At 35.6% G+C, this 16,843-nt stretch overlaps 1 protein-coding gene across 1 annotated transcript; it reads right to left on the reverse strand.

Moving 5' to 3' along the window:
• Window positions 1–3,115: 3,115 nt before the first annotated feature.
• Window positions 3,116–4,048, reverse strand: LOC140524832 (olfactory receptor 13A1-like). The gene has a single exon (XM_072639658.1). The coding sequence runs from the start codon at window positions 4,046–4,048 to the stop codon at window positions 3,116–3,118; it is 933 nt and encodes a 310-aa protein (XP_072495759.1).
• Window positions 4,049–16,843: the final 12,795 nt, after the last annotated feature.

The following is a 16,843-nucleotide window of genomic DNA, read 5'->3' on the forward strand; positions in this document are numbered from 1 at the left end:
ACGTATACATATACATATACATATACATATACATATACATATACATATACATATACATATATATGTCTTTGTCTCTGTCTCTTTCTTTGTCACGTTTCTCTGACTCTGTCTCACTGTCTCATCTCTCTCCCTCCTTGTCTCTCTCCCTCTCTCAATCTTTATCTGTCTCTCTCTCCTTTCTGCTCATCTCATTGTCTCTCCTTGTCCCTCTCCCTCCCTCCCTTCCCATTCTTCCCTTCTCCCTTCTTCCCTTTCTCTTCTTTTCACATATATATGATATGTATACCATCTATATTTCAGACATATATGTGTACATATATTAACGTATTTATACACATATATAATATATACTTGCACATACTAAATACAATATCTGCAATGAACTATTTTTTTGTTATGAACAATCCTTCAAAAGACACCTTTCTTTAAGCTCAGATGCAGATGTGAATTTTAGTTATATCTATGATGTAAATCTGAGGAATCTTATCAAAAGGGACTTAAAAGTATGGAACAAAGGAAAACATCAATGAACAAATTAGGTGCACCTAGAGGTACCCCTAACCAGGGAACAATTAGTTTGAAGGAGAATTATCAATTCACAGTTATAGCATGGAAAGGTTCAAATAGCTTTGGGTCATCTTGATTAAGGAAGAGATCAAAGAATAGACTAACATTCTCCTCAAAAGACCATAGAAACTCTGCTGTCTCTTGGCCAGCCATTTTTCTTTAGAAAATTACACATCTTTCTCTCTAGAGATATGAAGGGAATCGGCATTAATTCTTGCCAGGTACCTACAGACTATTATACTAGTAGTGAAAAAGACATTCTAAATTACAATTTCACTTTTTTTCTTTTTGAAAAATGCTATGTAAATACTAAGAATTTTTAACATACTGATAAATTTTGTTTTAATTCAATTTTTTTCTAAAGCACACTCAAATTAACCTTTCATTCTACAATGCATTATATTTCACCAACACTTAACCAGAATTGGCAAGTATAATAGTAAGGAAGATATATTTCACATCTTGTAGTTAAATATTGTACAACTACATTATACATAGGAATACTGAAGAAATATGTAACAAATAGAACTGCTAAAAAAATTCATGGAGAAATGATAGGGCAGAAATACATTGTGTTTTCCACAATTCTTCGACCAGTCAGTTCACTAGCATTTATTAAACACCTACTATGTGCCATGCACTATGCTAAATACTAGGAGAGTGCTTGCAAAGTTTACAGTCTAATAGGGGAGAGAGCACACAAATAACAAGGTGTGTTTGTCCTTGGTTGCCAAAGAAGACCATACTATCAGAGAAATAATGACATCTCTTGCATTTGATTTTGTTTTGAGTGAGGGAGGGCTGTGCAGGTCACCAGCCTCACTTCTCCTCCAGAGCCATCTGAATCCAGTGACCAGATATTCATCAGGATGACTGGAGATGGCCCAGGATGAGGCAATTGGGGTTAAGTGACTTGCCCAAGGTCACACAGCTAGTGAGTGTCAAGTGTCTGAGGTGAGATTGGAACTCAGGACCTCCTGATTCCTGCACTTGTGCTCTATCCACTGCACCACCTAGCTGCCCCGGACAGATAGTAAAACACTTGAAGACAACCATCATATGAATCCTGCTGTTTTTTCTTCTTCAAGATACATATCTGTACTTACTTCAATTAATCTTTATAAGATATGGATTCAGGGCTCTTCACCACCCTGGGCATCTTACTCTGGAAGTTATCAATTTCTTTCCTAAACCTGAATCCATTACTCTAGCTGTAGTTTGACACCCAAGACAGCAGGCAATAGCAAGTCTTTCTTAGGAGAACTCCATTCCTGGCCAAGGGTCTGTTATGGGCCAGAAATTCTAGTCCCACTGTCTTCTAAGCCAACTACTTCTTTTCTAAGTCATTTTTTTCTTCTGCAGCATCCCAAACTTTTAATGGGTAGAAATGGAAACGATAACATTTTCCATCATGTGTCTTTCTCCTGGTTCTGCTCACTTCACTCAGCATCAGTTCATATAAATCTTTCTAGTTTTTTTTTCTGAAGTGCACTTGCTTATCATTTCTTATAGCACAATAGTATTCCATTACATTCATATATTACAACTTCTTCAGCCATTCTCCAATTGATAGATGCACCTTCAACTTTTAGTTCTTTGTCACCATGAAAAGAGTTGCTATAAATATCTTTGTACATGTAGGTCCTTTCCCCATTTGTATGATCTCTTTGGGATACAGACCTAGAAGTGGTATTGCTGGGTCAAAGGGTATGCAAATTTTTATATTTGGGCATAGTTCCAAATTTCTCTCCAGAGTTGATTTATCAGTTCACAACTCCAATAATACATTAATATTCCATTTTCCCATATCTTCTCCAACATCTATCATTTTTCTCTTTTGTTATTTAATCAATATGATAGTTGTGATGTGGTACTTCAGAACTGTTTTGACTTGCATTTCTCTAATCAATAGTCATTTAGAGCATTTTTTCATATGTCTCTTCTATCATTTTAAGAAGGGCAAGCAGATCTTTCTTCTTCAGAGGAGTCACTCATCATTCTTCAGAAAGAGCATCATTTAAAAAAAATCTTCATGTGTATAGTTGTTCTTTTCCTTCCCTTCTTTGACAATTTTCTACCTTTCACCATACTGACAAAGACCCACTTTCTTTACAGCCCTTCAATTAATTTTTCTCAAAATGTTTCATATATCAATAACATATCCCCCAAGATAGCCCTTCTACCTTGCTTTCTCTGTATCACTTTCTTCTACTTCTTATCTAATTACATAGGTTTTGTTTCCATCTATCTTTTCTGATCATTCTTCCTTATGTTTTTGTCTTTGAATCCCTGGTTATTGTCTTTCAGGGAACACTTCCTTCTCTATGATGTCCTGGAGAGTAGACTTCCTAGATGACCACAACCCGAGCATGGTCTTTCCTTGCTTTTATCTCCCATATTTGTTTCTTCCTCTCTATTTACCAACTCTGAATTACATTTTTACACATCTAAACATTGTTGTCAAAATGAAGACAGATTTACTTCTCTGATGTCTATAGCCTAGAAAGGTCAGTTTTCATATATCTATTCTTTTCAAGTACTATATCATTTAATTTCTATAGAAAAGAAAGAGTTTCCTGAGGGCTTGTTTAACCTCCTTGTTCCTCAAAGTGTAGATCAGAGGATTCAAGGTAGGGCTCAACACAGAATAGAGCACACCAGCCAATTTACTCTTCTCTGGGTTATAACTTGCAACTGGGCTTATATAGGCATAGAACACAGCAGTATAATACATGGATGCCACAATGAGGTGGGAAGAGCAGGTGGAGAAGGCTTTCTTCTTTCCCTCTGCTGACCTGATTTTAAGAATGCTAGAGATAATAAAGCCATAGGACACCAAAGTCAGTAGGAAGTTAAATACTCCATAAAAGGCATCTGCCAAGACAGTCATGACACTGTTTATGTAGGTGGAGGTACACGAGAGCAACAAGAGAGGGGGAATCTCACAGAAGAAATGAATAACCACGTTGGATCCACAGAAGGACAGTCGCATCATTAGACCAGTATGTATAGAGGAATTGAAGGCACAGATTCCCCACACTCCAGCTGCCAACACATTACAGAGAGTCTTGCTCATCATGGTACTGTAATGTAGGGGGTGGCAGATGGCCACATACCTGTCATATGCCATTGCTGTGAAAAGGAGTAGCTCAGATGATAGGGCCCAAGTGAGGAAGTACAGCTGGGCCAAACAGCCTCCATAGGAGATGATGTTCTCCTCTGACAGGAGCCCCTCCAGTACTTTGGGCAGAATGGAGGAGGTACAGATGATGTCCATCATGGCCAAATTGAATAAGAAAAAGTACATGGGACTATGAAGATTAGTATTAAGCACAATGGCTATGATGATCAGGACATTGCCTGTGAGGGCCACCATATACAAGGAAAGGAAACTGCTAAATAAGGGGATCCGGAGCTCAGGGTGCTCAGAGAAGCCTTGGAGGATGAATTCAGTCACCTGTGTCTGGTTTCTTTTGGCCATTGGGCTGGGAGGTTTTTTTGGATCATACAGGAGACTCTCAGGCTGTGGGTAATTGCATGTACTATATGAACTTGAAAAAAATGGAAAATTTTGATTAAGGACTAATACAGAAGCAATGTTAACAGAGATATATTCTCACACACTGGAGCATACCTTATTTTTCCATGAATCTAACTTTGAAATGTAGTTACAAATAGAACCCAGTTTTCCTTCATGCTTTTTAGTCATTTTTTTAGTCATGTATGACTCTTCATAATCCGATTTCAGGTTTTCTTAGCAAAGATACTGGAGTGTTTCTCTATTTCCTTCTCCAGCTCACTTTATAGATGAGGAAACTGAGACAAATAAAGTTGAATGACTTGCCCAGGGTCACATAGTTTGTAAGTTTCTGAGGTCACATTTGAACTCAGAAACAAGATGAGTCTTTCTGAATACAGGTCCAATGCTCTATCCACTATGTCACCTAACCGCCTTCTGTCGTGTATAGAATCACTGCCTCTTCAATGAATGCATGGTAGAATGGAAGGATAACTGGACTTGGAGTCAGGAAGATCTGGCTTAAAATCCTGTCTCAGATATTTACAGTTTACTGACTGAACAAATCACTGAACTTGATATCTCTCATCCTCTTTTATAAGATGGGGATAAAAATGATACTTACCTACAGAGATCTTCTGAGATCTTCTGAGTATACATGTAAATTCATGGAAATAGTCTTGCATGCTTATTATTAAATCAAAATCAATTTCTAAAATCTCATTTTGATTTACATCTCACCTTCATTCCTTTTTAATTCTTATATTTACTAAGGACTTTTTCCTTTTGTTCATAGACATTTTATGGACAACACAAGGCTAGAAGGGGTAATCTATATAGGCACGTTTCTGTAACACTTGCCAAAGCTGTAAAATTCTCTTGGAACCTCATTTCCCTCACTTTGGGTTCTAGCCTTCAACAACATGTCTTCTACCTCTGCAAGTCTATTAAAATTGGTCATAGTGTCATGGGCAAAGAAGGTTTCCTTCTATTTAACTTTAAGCAAACATCTCTCTTCAACATGTCTAATGATCTCAATTCAATAAACATTTATTTAATATCTATTGTATACATGGTGTAGTTGAAGGCATTGGAAATGCTCATATTGATCTGCCTCATGTGATTGACAATTACCTCCAGCTCATCTGTCCCTGTCTTCCTGCTGAATCTTGTACATTATCCATACATTTTCTGACTTGCTGTCTAAACTTCCTAGGCAATGTGAACTAACTTGCCAATGTACTCTTAAGGACCACTGACCCGCATCAACTTCAATGCAATTGCAATCAGGACCAATATGTCCTTCCATCTGTCATGCAACTGTGCCTTTGTTTCCCCCAAATAGAATGTAGTTTCTTGACGAAGAGGGAGTATTTCACTTCTCTATTTGTATCTTTAACACTGAGCTTAGTGTTTGGCAAATTGTGAATGTTTAACAAAATCGTGCTTCATCCATTCCCTCATTCACTTAAGCTCATTAGAGGGGATCACTTTCTTTGTCTTTTTCTATTACAAGCATTGGGTGCAGCACATGGGCTGTTAAGTATCTGTCACCCTCAAGATATGATTAGCTCATCTCTTGTTTAAAGCATACATTTCTTTGATGACATCCTTTATTCTAGGTCTTCTTTTATTCCTCATTTTCATGTGTTGCTTCTGGTGCTACACCCATGATGCACCCCTCAACTGCCCTCAGCAATACTCTTTTTTAATTCTTAGGAATCTGTTGTGTTCCATGACTTGATATTATACAACTGTGCTGCAAAGATGAAATACGATTTAGTCAGCCTGATTTCACTGAGTTTATAATTTATAACTGAACAGAGAAAGTAGTATCCCCATGATTATTTTATGCTGTGAAGAATCATAACTTATGCTTTTTTCAGTCTTTGTAAGATTTAGGATTCATTCAATTGACAGCTGAGGTCACTTTGGGGAAAAATTTTCAGAGGGGAACAACCTTATATTTCTGCTTCAGAACTAGTGAGAATTTATTCAAGAGCATAAAATATATGCATAGACAGAATATATAATCTCTCTCCTTTTGGATGACATTTCTCAGGGTGCAGTAATATCCCTCTGTAATTTCCATAGCCACATCATAAAAACAAAAGTCTTATTTAATAAATAAACAGATTTCAGATTTTGTTTGACCACTAAATTTTGCCCGCTTGAATTTACAAGCAAAGTCATGAATTGAAGGTGGCAGAGGCAAAGGATGCCAGGGATAATCTCAAGGTCCATTTCTTAAGCCAATGGAGAGGTTAAAAAGAGGCAAGACTGCTACAAATTGAGAATTAAATAATAGATAAAAATAACATACAGAGAATGTACATAATAAAAATTACACATTAAAGGAACTGGAGGCAGAAGTCAAGAAAAAAGTGACTGGAATAATCAAAACAGTGGCATCAGAAACAAAGAGAGAATTTCCTCAAAATGCAATAGAATGCTTAAGAAATTTAAGAAAGTAAAAAAGTAGCAAATAACATTACAAGATAAATAAAGAACTAGGTGCAACAATTCCTTCTTATGTTGTTCGAAGTTTTAATAATTACAGTAAGAGCAGATCTGATACTGTTCATTGGCATTTAAAAAAAATACTGACTTTCAGGTTGAGAATTTATTTCATAAATAGTTTCCTGGTCTTTTGTTGCCTGTTTTTGTACAGTTGTTCAAGTATTATCCCCCATGTAGCTTACCCTTCCATAAACATACAGTACACAAATCCTTTGCCAACATATGCTTCATTGGGGAAGTAGCTGGATCACGCAGTTAGTTACCAGAAAGTAATGTGCAACCTAACATTCTTAAAGTAATGTGATGATGAGATTTAGCTGTTTACAAGTATGTTAATAAAACAATGTGTTTGAATTTAAGTAGGACTATTCTATGGGAAAATAGAACAATGAGAGTGGGGGAATAAACTAGAATAGTTTAAGCAAAAATGGAAGCCAAGACATGAAGTAGATCATGAAGACAAATCAAATGACATGTAAAAATTATGAGATACTGTAAAAACTGTCAAAAAGAAATCTGCCACTCTATTCTCTGTTTCAAAAAACTTGCACAATGAAATTTCTTGGAAATAATGAAAATTAAAATAGCTTGTGAAATAAAAGAATTCACAGAACAACAACAGGGAGGGACTCCAAATTCATTTCATTGATACATATCTTTGTTTAGCTTCAACATTACGCTAGAAATGAAAAGATACTTTAAACAGCTAGTGGGTCTAATATATAGTTGAAATGACTAGTTCAGTAACACAAGGTGTTTGAGTAACAAAGGGATATGACATAAAGCTCTGGAATATGACATACTGAATCTAAAATGTTGAAATATTTAAAATCTGATAGATTGAAAAAAAAAAAACCAAAATCCAGGGTGGTATAGTTGAATAAGTGTAAAATTTATGAAAAGAACTGAACTTAAATCCTAGTTCTGCCATAAAAAATACTTGTGTAATTTTGAGGAAGTCATTAAATCTGTCCTGGCTTGACTTTCCTTACAATAAAATGAATGTTTTGAGTAGATGACCTCTAATATTCATTTCTGCTCTAAATCTATGTTCCATGGAAGATGAGGGAAGTGTTGTCTATGTAGCAGTTCATTGAAAAACATCTGGGAATTTTAGTGGATTGTAATCTGAATGTGTCAATAATATCATTAAGTAGCAAATATATTTACTTAAGCTTAAACTGCATAATGTTGAGAATAAGGGAAATGCTATTACTGTTTGTAGTGCATCTATAATATTATGTTTAACTCCACTGGAGATATTTTAGGAAGAACAGTAGTAAAACTAAAATTATTGGTGCTCATGAGGAGGAGGAATGCTTATTTTCTTTTAGAATTTTCATGACAGTGGAAAAGGCATTTCATTTTTTTTTTCCTGCTTGGAACTAGAGACCAAGAAGTAAGAGGACTACGTAGAAATGGAAGAGGGACAGATTTGTCTTTAGGGAAACTAACCCCATGTGAAGAAAAGCTGCCAAGCAATTAGACCTACTCAAAAGTGGAATGGAGTGATGGAAAGGTGGGATTCTTTCTAACTGTAGATCTTCAAATCAAGGGGTAGGAATCCTGTGAAGTCTTCAGTCAAACTGGATAGTCCCTGATGTCTCTCCTAACTCTGAGACATGGAAGAAAATAGTAAAGCCAAGAATTCTTTTGTGAAAACAAGAGCTGAACATTGAAAAGCAAGAATAACTTTTCAGAAATTCATTGACAATTTGCCCAAAATAGCAGTAGCTTTTGACTATGTGTCGATGATAGATCAGACTTAGGAACAAAGATGAGTCATCAAATTAGGTGCTTTAATAAAATTTCCTTTACAACTATGACTTTGCATTGTCACTTTAGTTCAGTAACTCATGAAGGAATTATAAAAATAAAAATTTTTGAAATTAATTGTAATTATACTATTTAACTTAAAAAAATAGGAAAGGAAAAATATGTATATAAATCAATTGATTATGGATGTTGCAAATAAAGAGAAAAAAAGTCATAAATGAGAGTAGATTGGCACCTTCTCTACCCTTCAGAGAAATATATGTCAGAGCCATACAATTTTCGGATCCAGAGACCAGCTCTGTAATCAAACTTCCATTGTCTCTACAATTTATAGTGCCAGTTTATAATTGTATTATGAATAGAAAAAAAAAACCTGACCAAACAAATTAAAAAAGCACTATTGAATGTATAAAGTGAACAAGAATTCTATTTCCAAATATTTTCTTTTCAAATAATTTACCATCAAAATAGAATTTTTTTAAAAAAGAAATTTTTACACTTTTGACCCAAAGGACATACCATCCAACCTTGTATAATCTCCAGAGAACTTTCCCTGAAAAACGCTAATTGTGAATGATTGTAACAGAGACTGTGGTAATTTCCACTTACATAGGTTGCCAAATTACAATTGCATTATTATTAGAAATGCTGAAAAAAAAACATGTAAACAAAGAAAGTTATATGACAAAGCCAACAATGAAAAGGCAGAAGCAAAAGAAACAATGTTGTTTCCCATGCTTCCTTAGGCAAATTTCTATGGGAGTTTTCAGTGTGAAAACATTTCCTTTTCTCCCTTAATTCATCATAATAAAAGATCAGCTAAAAGTGTCCACAATATTCTTAAATCAGGGCATTCTGTTGTGCTTCTACTCTTTAGGGAATGTCTTGTGTGTTTTTTTGTATTTTCAAGGATCAAGTGGATTTATTCTACATGACATTTCATTATCAACTCACATAAAAATATGAGAAAAAATTTCCTTACCAAGCTTACTGAAAGTGGAAAAAGCTACTTGGATGTAATGATTTTCCTATAACTAGTGGTCTTCAAATAGCTGCAGCACAGCAATTGAAGGGAGGAGTTGTCTAGGTTCATTGGATCATACATTTGGAACCCGAAAGAGCATCTAGTTCAACTACTTCATTTTGCATCCCAGAAAGACAGGAATTTGTTGGAGGAATTAATGAGGGACTCAGTATCAGATTCTAGAAGTGCTGATTCCCAAGGCATAAACTTCCTAACACAGCAAAATGGATCTATGTAGTGCATTGAATCCAGGAACAAAGTAATGAGAAAGCAAAACAAGAAAATAGAAAAAAATGACTTTCCAGCCATTTATTACTGTCAAGATCTGAAATAAAACCCAGTGATATAAATTGATTTTGGCTTTCTTATTTGGGTTATTTAGCTGTGTTTATTGATTAGACATGTTTACAATTCCATAAAAATAATGTAATTTGAAACAAATACTTGCTGACATATGAAAATATTTTATATCATCAATACAAATATTTAAAATGTTGGTTTCATGTTATTTCTCTACATATCTATAATAGGAATCTTGAAAAAAATAATTGATATTTACCTTTGGATAATACTCCTCCATGTTTCTGAACATTTGAGCTCATTCTTCAGTTAGATACAAAAGCATATACAGTTGTGAATCAAAATAGATGTCATAGCGTCTCTACTCTGAGAATATCCTATAAGCATCATGTAAATACATAACTCACATTTAAGCAAGTTTCATCCTGAATCTGTAATGGTCTATGAGAAGATTCTCCATCCTCTGTGGTGGACATTTGGGAAAACTGTCCAATGTTTCAAGCTCTAAGTGGTCCCTAAAGGAGTAATTAAATGAAAGAGTTCCTTTGTTAGAACCTCTGCCGTAAACTGTGTTCATGGGAAGACCAGTCCTGATTCACGACTTTCATACCACTTGCTACTTAGTGATTCTCAAGCAAAAATAATACAAAGGAGTGTACTCAGTTTGCTGCTGATTAATAACTTCTTAGAGATGCCAGACTGTTTTATCAATGCTTCTTTGACTTTGGCAAATAATAAGAACTTATTTTTGTATCTTGTAAATTGACTTTAGCATCTCATACGTAGTTTGTCTCCTTTTACTTCTCTAAGTAAAGGATATGTTCTAACCAAATTAGATTATGCATGATGCCCCAAACACTGCATGGTTATACTCTGTACTAGGGATGGGGAACATGCAGCCTGGAAGCCACATGTAGCCCTCTAGGTCCTCAAGTGCAGCCCTTTGATTGAAAAAAAACTTCAAGTTGGATTCAAAGAGCTGCATTTGAGAATGGAGAGGGCCACATCTGGCCTTGAGTCGGCAGGTTTTCTACCCTTGCCAAAGTCTCTGAACCCTGACCCCACTTGAAGGAACATTGTGACTAATGGATCATAAGTGATTTGCCCAGGATCGCATAGTTGCCTGTACAAAACTATTTTCTTTCTTTTGATTACAAATTCTGAGGTTCCTGAAGTTCCCATCTGTTCCACGTTGAAGAGGCAGAAATTTATTCCTTTGATTTCCTATTGACTTCCAGCCCAATCCTAAGTCACCCAGTACAAAATAATTGTCATGATAAACACTTATGGTTGATCATTAGCTTGAAAAAATAGTGTAGGATCTTCATACACCTTTGACAGAGGAATAACAGATTGGAATTTCACGTTTATTTATGTCCAGGTCTTTCACAACAAAGTCATTGTCATTGGCTGAGTATGCATAATTTTTGAGTGACAAGACTCGCTCTTGACATGAGAGGGTTTGAATGGAATCTACTGTTATGCTTTCTAAGTTCCCTTGTGGTCTGCGAACATTGACAATCCCAGTAGAGCTTGGTATTGATTTTTTAAAAAATATCATAATTTTTTATTCAAATGAGTGATGTTCTTTTCAAAATGAATAGCTATGGGAATTATGCTGAGAACATTTTTTTCTGGAAAGATTGGCTTTCAAAATCTATACGTCTACAGACACTACCCTAAATGGTTGCATTCTTTTTTGGGGGGTTCTACATATACATTTTTATTAAACACATTTTCACATTAGTCATGTTGTATAGAAAAATTAGAATGAATGGGAGAAACCACGAGAAAACCAAAACAAAACATGACATAAGAGAAAATAGTCTGCTTCATTCTGCATTTCTATTAAATAGTTCATTCTCTGAATGTGGAAAGTATTTTGCATCAAGTCCTTTGGGAATGTTTTAGGTCCTCACATTGCTGTGAAGGACCAAGTCTATCAGAAACTGTCCTTGCACCCTGTGGCTGTTACTGTGTATAATGTTCTCCTGGTTCTGCTCATTTCACACAGCATCAGTTCATATAAACCTTTCCAGGTTTTTATGAAGTCTGACTATTTGTCATTTCTTATAGCACAATAGTATTCCATTACATTTATATACCACAACTTGTTCAGCTATTGCCAAGCCTAGAGGCCTGTATTGGGCTACCCGAGTCTTTCTTACCTCACTTCCGAGGTCTTCGGTTGGCCAAAACCGGATGCACATATGAGAGAAAGGACGTTCCAGAGTCAAACAAGGGTTGAGCTTTATTTCAGGGTCTAGTTACAAGTGCAGGAGAGTCTTCCTTAGGAGGAAGAGGGGGAGATTTCCCAAGGAGGCTAAGCTTAAGGGATTGGAAGTAGAAGTACAAGCGGGGAGAGAGGGGGAGGGGAGAGAGAAGAGAAGAGAAGCGGACCCTACTGTCCTCTTGGCTCCTCACGTGCTAAGAGAGCTTTCAGCCTTCCTCAATCCTACTTAACCTTCAGCCGCACAGTTTGCATCTCAATACCGTGCTGTTAGGTAACGAGGTGTGCTCCAATCCGGGACCATCTTGAGGGTGGGGAGATCTCTCTCCCATCACGTTTCTCACGGGAAGAGGCGGAATTACTCGAGATAGCTCGGTTCATCTCTATTCCCTGCCGTTTCCTGGGGGGGTCTAGTGAGAGCTCTAAGATTTAGAAGCTCCCACCTTTACCCGCCCGAGACTGTCCACATGGAATTGAGCTTCCAATCGCAACAAGCTATTCCCCAATTGATGGGCATTCTCTTGACTTCCAGTTCTTGGCCACCACAAAAAGAGCTGCTATAAACATTTTTGTACATGTGGACCTTTTCCCATTTTTATGATCTCTTTGGGATACAGCCCTAGAAGCGATAGTCTTGGGTCAAAGGATATGCATATTTTTATGGCCCTTTGGGCATAGTTCCACTTTACTCTCCAAAATGGCCAGATCAGCTCACAGCTCCACCAACACTGAATTAGTGTTCCAATTCTCCCATATCTTCTCCAACATTTATCATCTTCCTGTTTTGTCATGTTAGCCAATCTAGTAGTTGTGATATGGTACCTCAGTGTTGTTTTGGTTTGCATCACTCTAATCAATAATGATTTAGAGTATTTTTTTTACAGTTCTGAAAACCGCCTGTTCATAGCCTTTGACCATTTATCAACTGAGAAATGTCTTGCATTCTTGTAAATTTGATTCAGTTCTCTATGTATTTTAGAAGTGAAGCCTTTATCACAGACACTAATTGTAAAAATTCTTGCCCAGTTCTCTGCTTCCCTCCTAATCTTGGTTGCATTGGCTTTGTCTGTGTGAAAACTTTTCAATTTAGTGTAATCAAAATTATCCATTTTGCACTTCATAATGTTCTCTATCTCTTGTTTGGTCATAATTGGTATTGATTTTATTAAAAATATTTATTAAATATTTATTATATAAATATTTAAATATTTAAATAAATAAAAATATTTATTAAAAATAGACTTGGGAAAGTTTTGCAGAATGGTGAATAGGGATAAAAACATTTCCATCTTAGCCAAGCTCTCTCTCAGAAAGGCCTGCTTACCTTAAAGGAGAAAAAATTTTACTCAATGATTTTTCTAGTAAAAATCCAATTTTATACTTCCTTCCCTAAGGATTGTTCTTTTTTATTTATTTATTTATTTATTCATTCATTCATTCATTCATTCATTCATTCACTCATTTATTTATTTATCTATTTATTTATTTATATTTTGTAATGTTTAACAATCACTGCCATACAATTGTGATTTTATCCCCCCCACCTACCCCCCACTCCCCCCCTCCCTCCCCACGACTGCATACAATTCTGTATAGATTCTACATATACTTTCCTAATGAGTATATTTTCACTATAGTCATGCTATGTAGTCAGACTAAGATAAATGAAAGAAATCGTATAACAAATCAGAACATGATACACAAACACATACACATACACAAACATGATCTGCTACATTTTGTTAGTGACTTCCATATTTCTTTCTCTGAGTGTGGAAGGCATTTTGCCTTGAGATCCTCCATTGGGATTTTTTTTTTTTTTTTTGGTAAGGAGTTCTTGTGTTATTACAAAAATCTAAGTCTACCAGAAAAAACTCTCACACACTGTGGTTGTTGCTGTGCATAAAGTTCTCCTGGTTCTGCTCCTTTCACTCAGCATCAGGTCATATAAGTCCTTCCAGGCCTCTCTGAAGTCTTCTTGTTCATCATTTCTTATGGCACAATAGTACTCCATTACATTCATATACCATAATTTATTCAGCCATTCCCCAATTGATGGACATCCCCTTGACTTCCAGTTTTTGGCAACTACATAGAGTGCTGCTATAAATATTTTTGTACATGTGGGACCCTTTCCCATTTTTATGATCTCTTGGGGATATAGTCCTAGTAGCGATATTGCTGGGTCAAAGGGTATGCACATTTTTGTAGCCCTTTGGGCATAGTTCCAAATTGCTCTCCAGAATGGTTGGATGCGCTCGCAGCTACACCAACAATGAATTAGTGTTCCAACTTTCCCACATCCTCTCCAGCATTTATCATTTTCTTGTTCTGTCATGTTTGCCAATCTTATAGGTGTGATGTGGTACCTCAGAGTTGTTTTGATTTGCATCTCTCTAACCAATAGTGATTTAGAGCATTTTTTCATATGATTATAGATAGCCTTAACCTCTTCCTCTGAAAATTGCCTGTTCATATCCTTTGACCATTTATCAATTGGGGAATGACTTGTATGATTATACATTTGGATCAGTTCTCTATATATTCTAGAAATGAGGCCTTTATCTGCGAGCTTAGCTGTAAAAATTCTTTCCCAATTTACTACATCCCTCCGGATTTTGGTTGCATTGGGTTTGGTTGTGCAAAAACTTCTTAGTTTAATGTAATCAAAGTTATCCATTTTGCATTTCACAATGCATTCTATCTCTCCTTTAGTAAAGAATTCTTCCCTTCTCCATAGATCTGATAAATACACTATTCCTTGCTTCTCCAGTTTATTCATGGTATCAATCTTTATACCTAAATCATGTACCCATTTGGACTTTATTCTTGTGTACGGTGTCAGGTATGGGTCTATGCCTAATTTCCGCCACACTGTTATCCAGTTTTCCCAGCAATTTTTGTCAAACAATGAGTTCTTATCCCAGAAGCTGGGGTCCTTGGGTTTATCAAACAGAAGGTTGCTATATTCCTTGCCTACTGCATCTTGAGTGCCAAGTCTATTCCACTTGTCTACCTCTCTGTTTCTTAGCCAATACCAAGTGGTTTTGATAATTGCTGCTTTATAGTACAGTTTGAGGTCTGGTAGCGCTAGGCCACCTTCCCAAGCATTTCTTTTCATTAGTCCCTTTGATATTCTGGACCTTTTGTTTTTCCAAATAAATTTTGATATTATTTTGTCCAGCTCTAGAAAGTAATTGTCTGATAGTTTAATTGGTATGGCACTAAATAAGTATATTAATTTGGGTAGAATTGTCATTTTTATTATATTAGCACGGCCTATCCATGAGCAACTAATGTTTTTCCACTTACTTAAATCTGACTTTATTTGTGCAAAAAGTGTCTTGTAATTGTGTTCATATAATCCCTGGGTTTGTTTTGGCAGGTAGACTCCTAAGTATTTTATACTGTCTACCCTAACTTTAAATGGGATTTCTCTTTCTATCTCTTGCTGTTGGACTTTGTTGCTAATATATAGGAATGCAGATTTGTGTGGGTTTGTTTTGTACCCTGCAACTTTGCCAAAGTTGTTTATTAATTCAAGTAATTTTTTACTTGAATCTCTGGGATTCTCTAGGTAAATCATCATATCATCTGCAAAGAGTGATAACTTAGTTTCTTCTTTGGCTATTTTAATTCCTTGGATATCTTTCTCTTGTCTAATTGCTACAGCTAACATTTCTAGTACCCAATTAAATAATAGTGGTGATAATGGACAACCTTGTTTCACCCCTGATCTTATTGGGAATGCATCTAGCTTATCCCCATTGCATATAATGCTTGCTGAAGGTTTTAGATAGATACTGCTTATTATTTTATGGAAAGTTCCCTTTATTCCTACATTCTCCAATGTTTTTAGTAGGAATGGATGTTGTATTTTGTCAAAAGCTTTTTCTGCATCTATTGAGATAATCACGTGGTGTTTGTTAGCTTTGTTGTTGATGTGATCAATAATGCTAATAGTTTTCCTAATATTGAACCAGCCCTGTAGTCCTGGTATGAATCCTACCTGATCATAATGTATTAATCTTGTGATAAGATGCTGTATTCATTTTGCTAGAATCTTATTTAAAATTTTTGCATCTATATTCATTAGGGAAATTGGTCTATAATTTTCTTTCTCTGTTTTGTCTCTTCCTGGTTTGGATATCAAAACCATATTTGTATCATAGAAAGAATTTGGGAGGACTCCTTCTTCCCCAATTTTCAAGAATAGTGTATGTAGTATTGGAATTAACTGTTCTTTAAATGTTTGATAGAATTCACTTGTGAATCCATCTGGCCCTGGAGATTTTTTCCTAGGGAGTTCATTGATGGCTTGTTCAATTTCTTTTTCTGAGATGGGGTTGTTTAAGTATTCAACTTCCTCTTCTGTTAATCTGGGCAATTTGTATTTTTTAAAATATTCATCCATCTCGTTTAGATTATCGAATTTGTGGGCATAAAGTTGGGCAAAGTAGTTTCTAATTATTGTTTTAGTTTCCTCCTCATTGGAGGTGAGTTCACCCCTTTCATTTTTAATATTAGTAATTTGGTTTTCTTCTTTCTTTTTTTTAATCAGATTGACCAAAGGTTTATCAATTTTATTAGTTTTTTCAGAAAACCAACTATTGGTTTTATTTATTAATTCAATAGTTTTCTTAGTTTCAATTTTATTAATCTCTCCTTTGGTTTTCAGTATTTCTAATTTGGTATTTACTTGGGGATTTTCAATTTGTTCTTTTTCTAGCTTTTTCAACTGCAAGCCTAAGTCATTGATCTCCTCTTTCTCTATTTTATTTATGTAAGCATTCAGAGATATAAAACTTCCCCTAATAACTGCTTTTGCAGTATCCCATAAGTTTTGGTATGTTGTCTCACTATTGTCATTCTCTCGAATGAAATTGTTGATTGTTTCTATGATTTCTTC

This window comes from Notamacropus eugenii, chromosome 1 (genome assembly GCF_028372415.1).
Source record: "Notamacropus eugenii isolate mMacEug1 chromosome 1, mMacEug1.pri_v2, whole genome shotgun sequence".
Classification (NCBI taxonomy): domain Eukaryota; kingdom Metazoa; phylum Chordata; class Mammalia; order Diprotodontia; family Macropodidae; genus Notamacropus; species Notamacropus eugenii.

Coding starts and splice junctions, on each gene's coding strand:
- LOC140524832 (XM_072639658.1), bottom strand. CDS start 4,048: ATGGCCAAAAGAAACCAGACACAGGTGACTGAATTCATCCTCCAAGGC.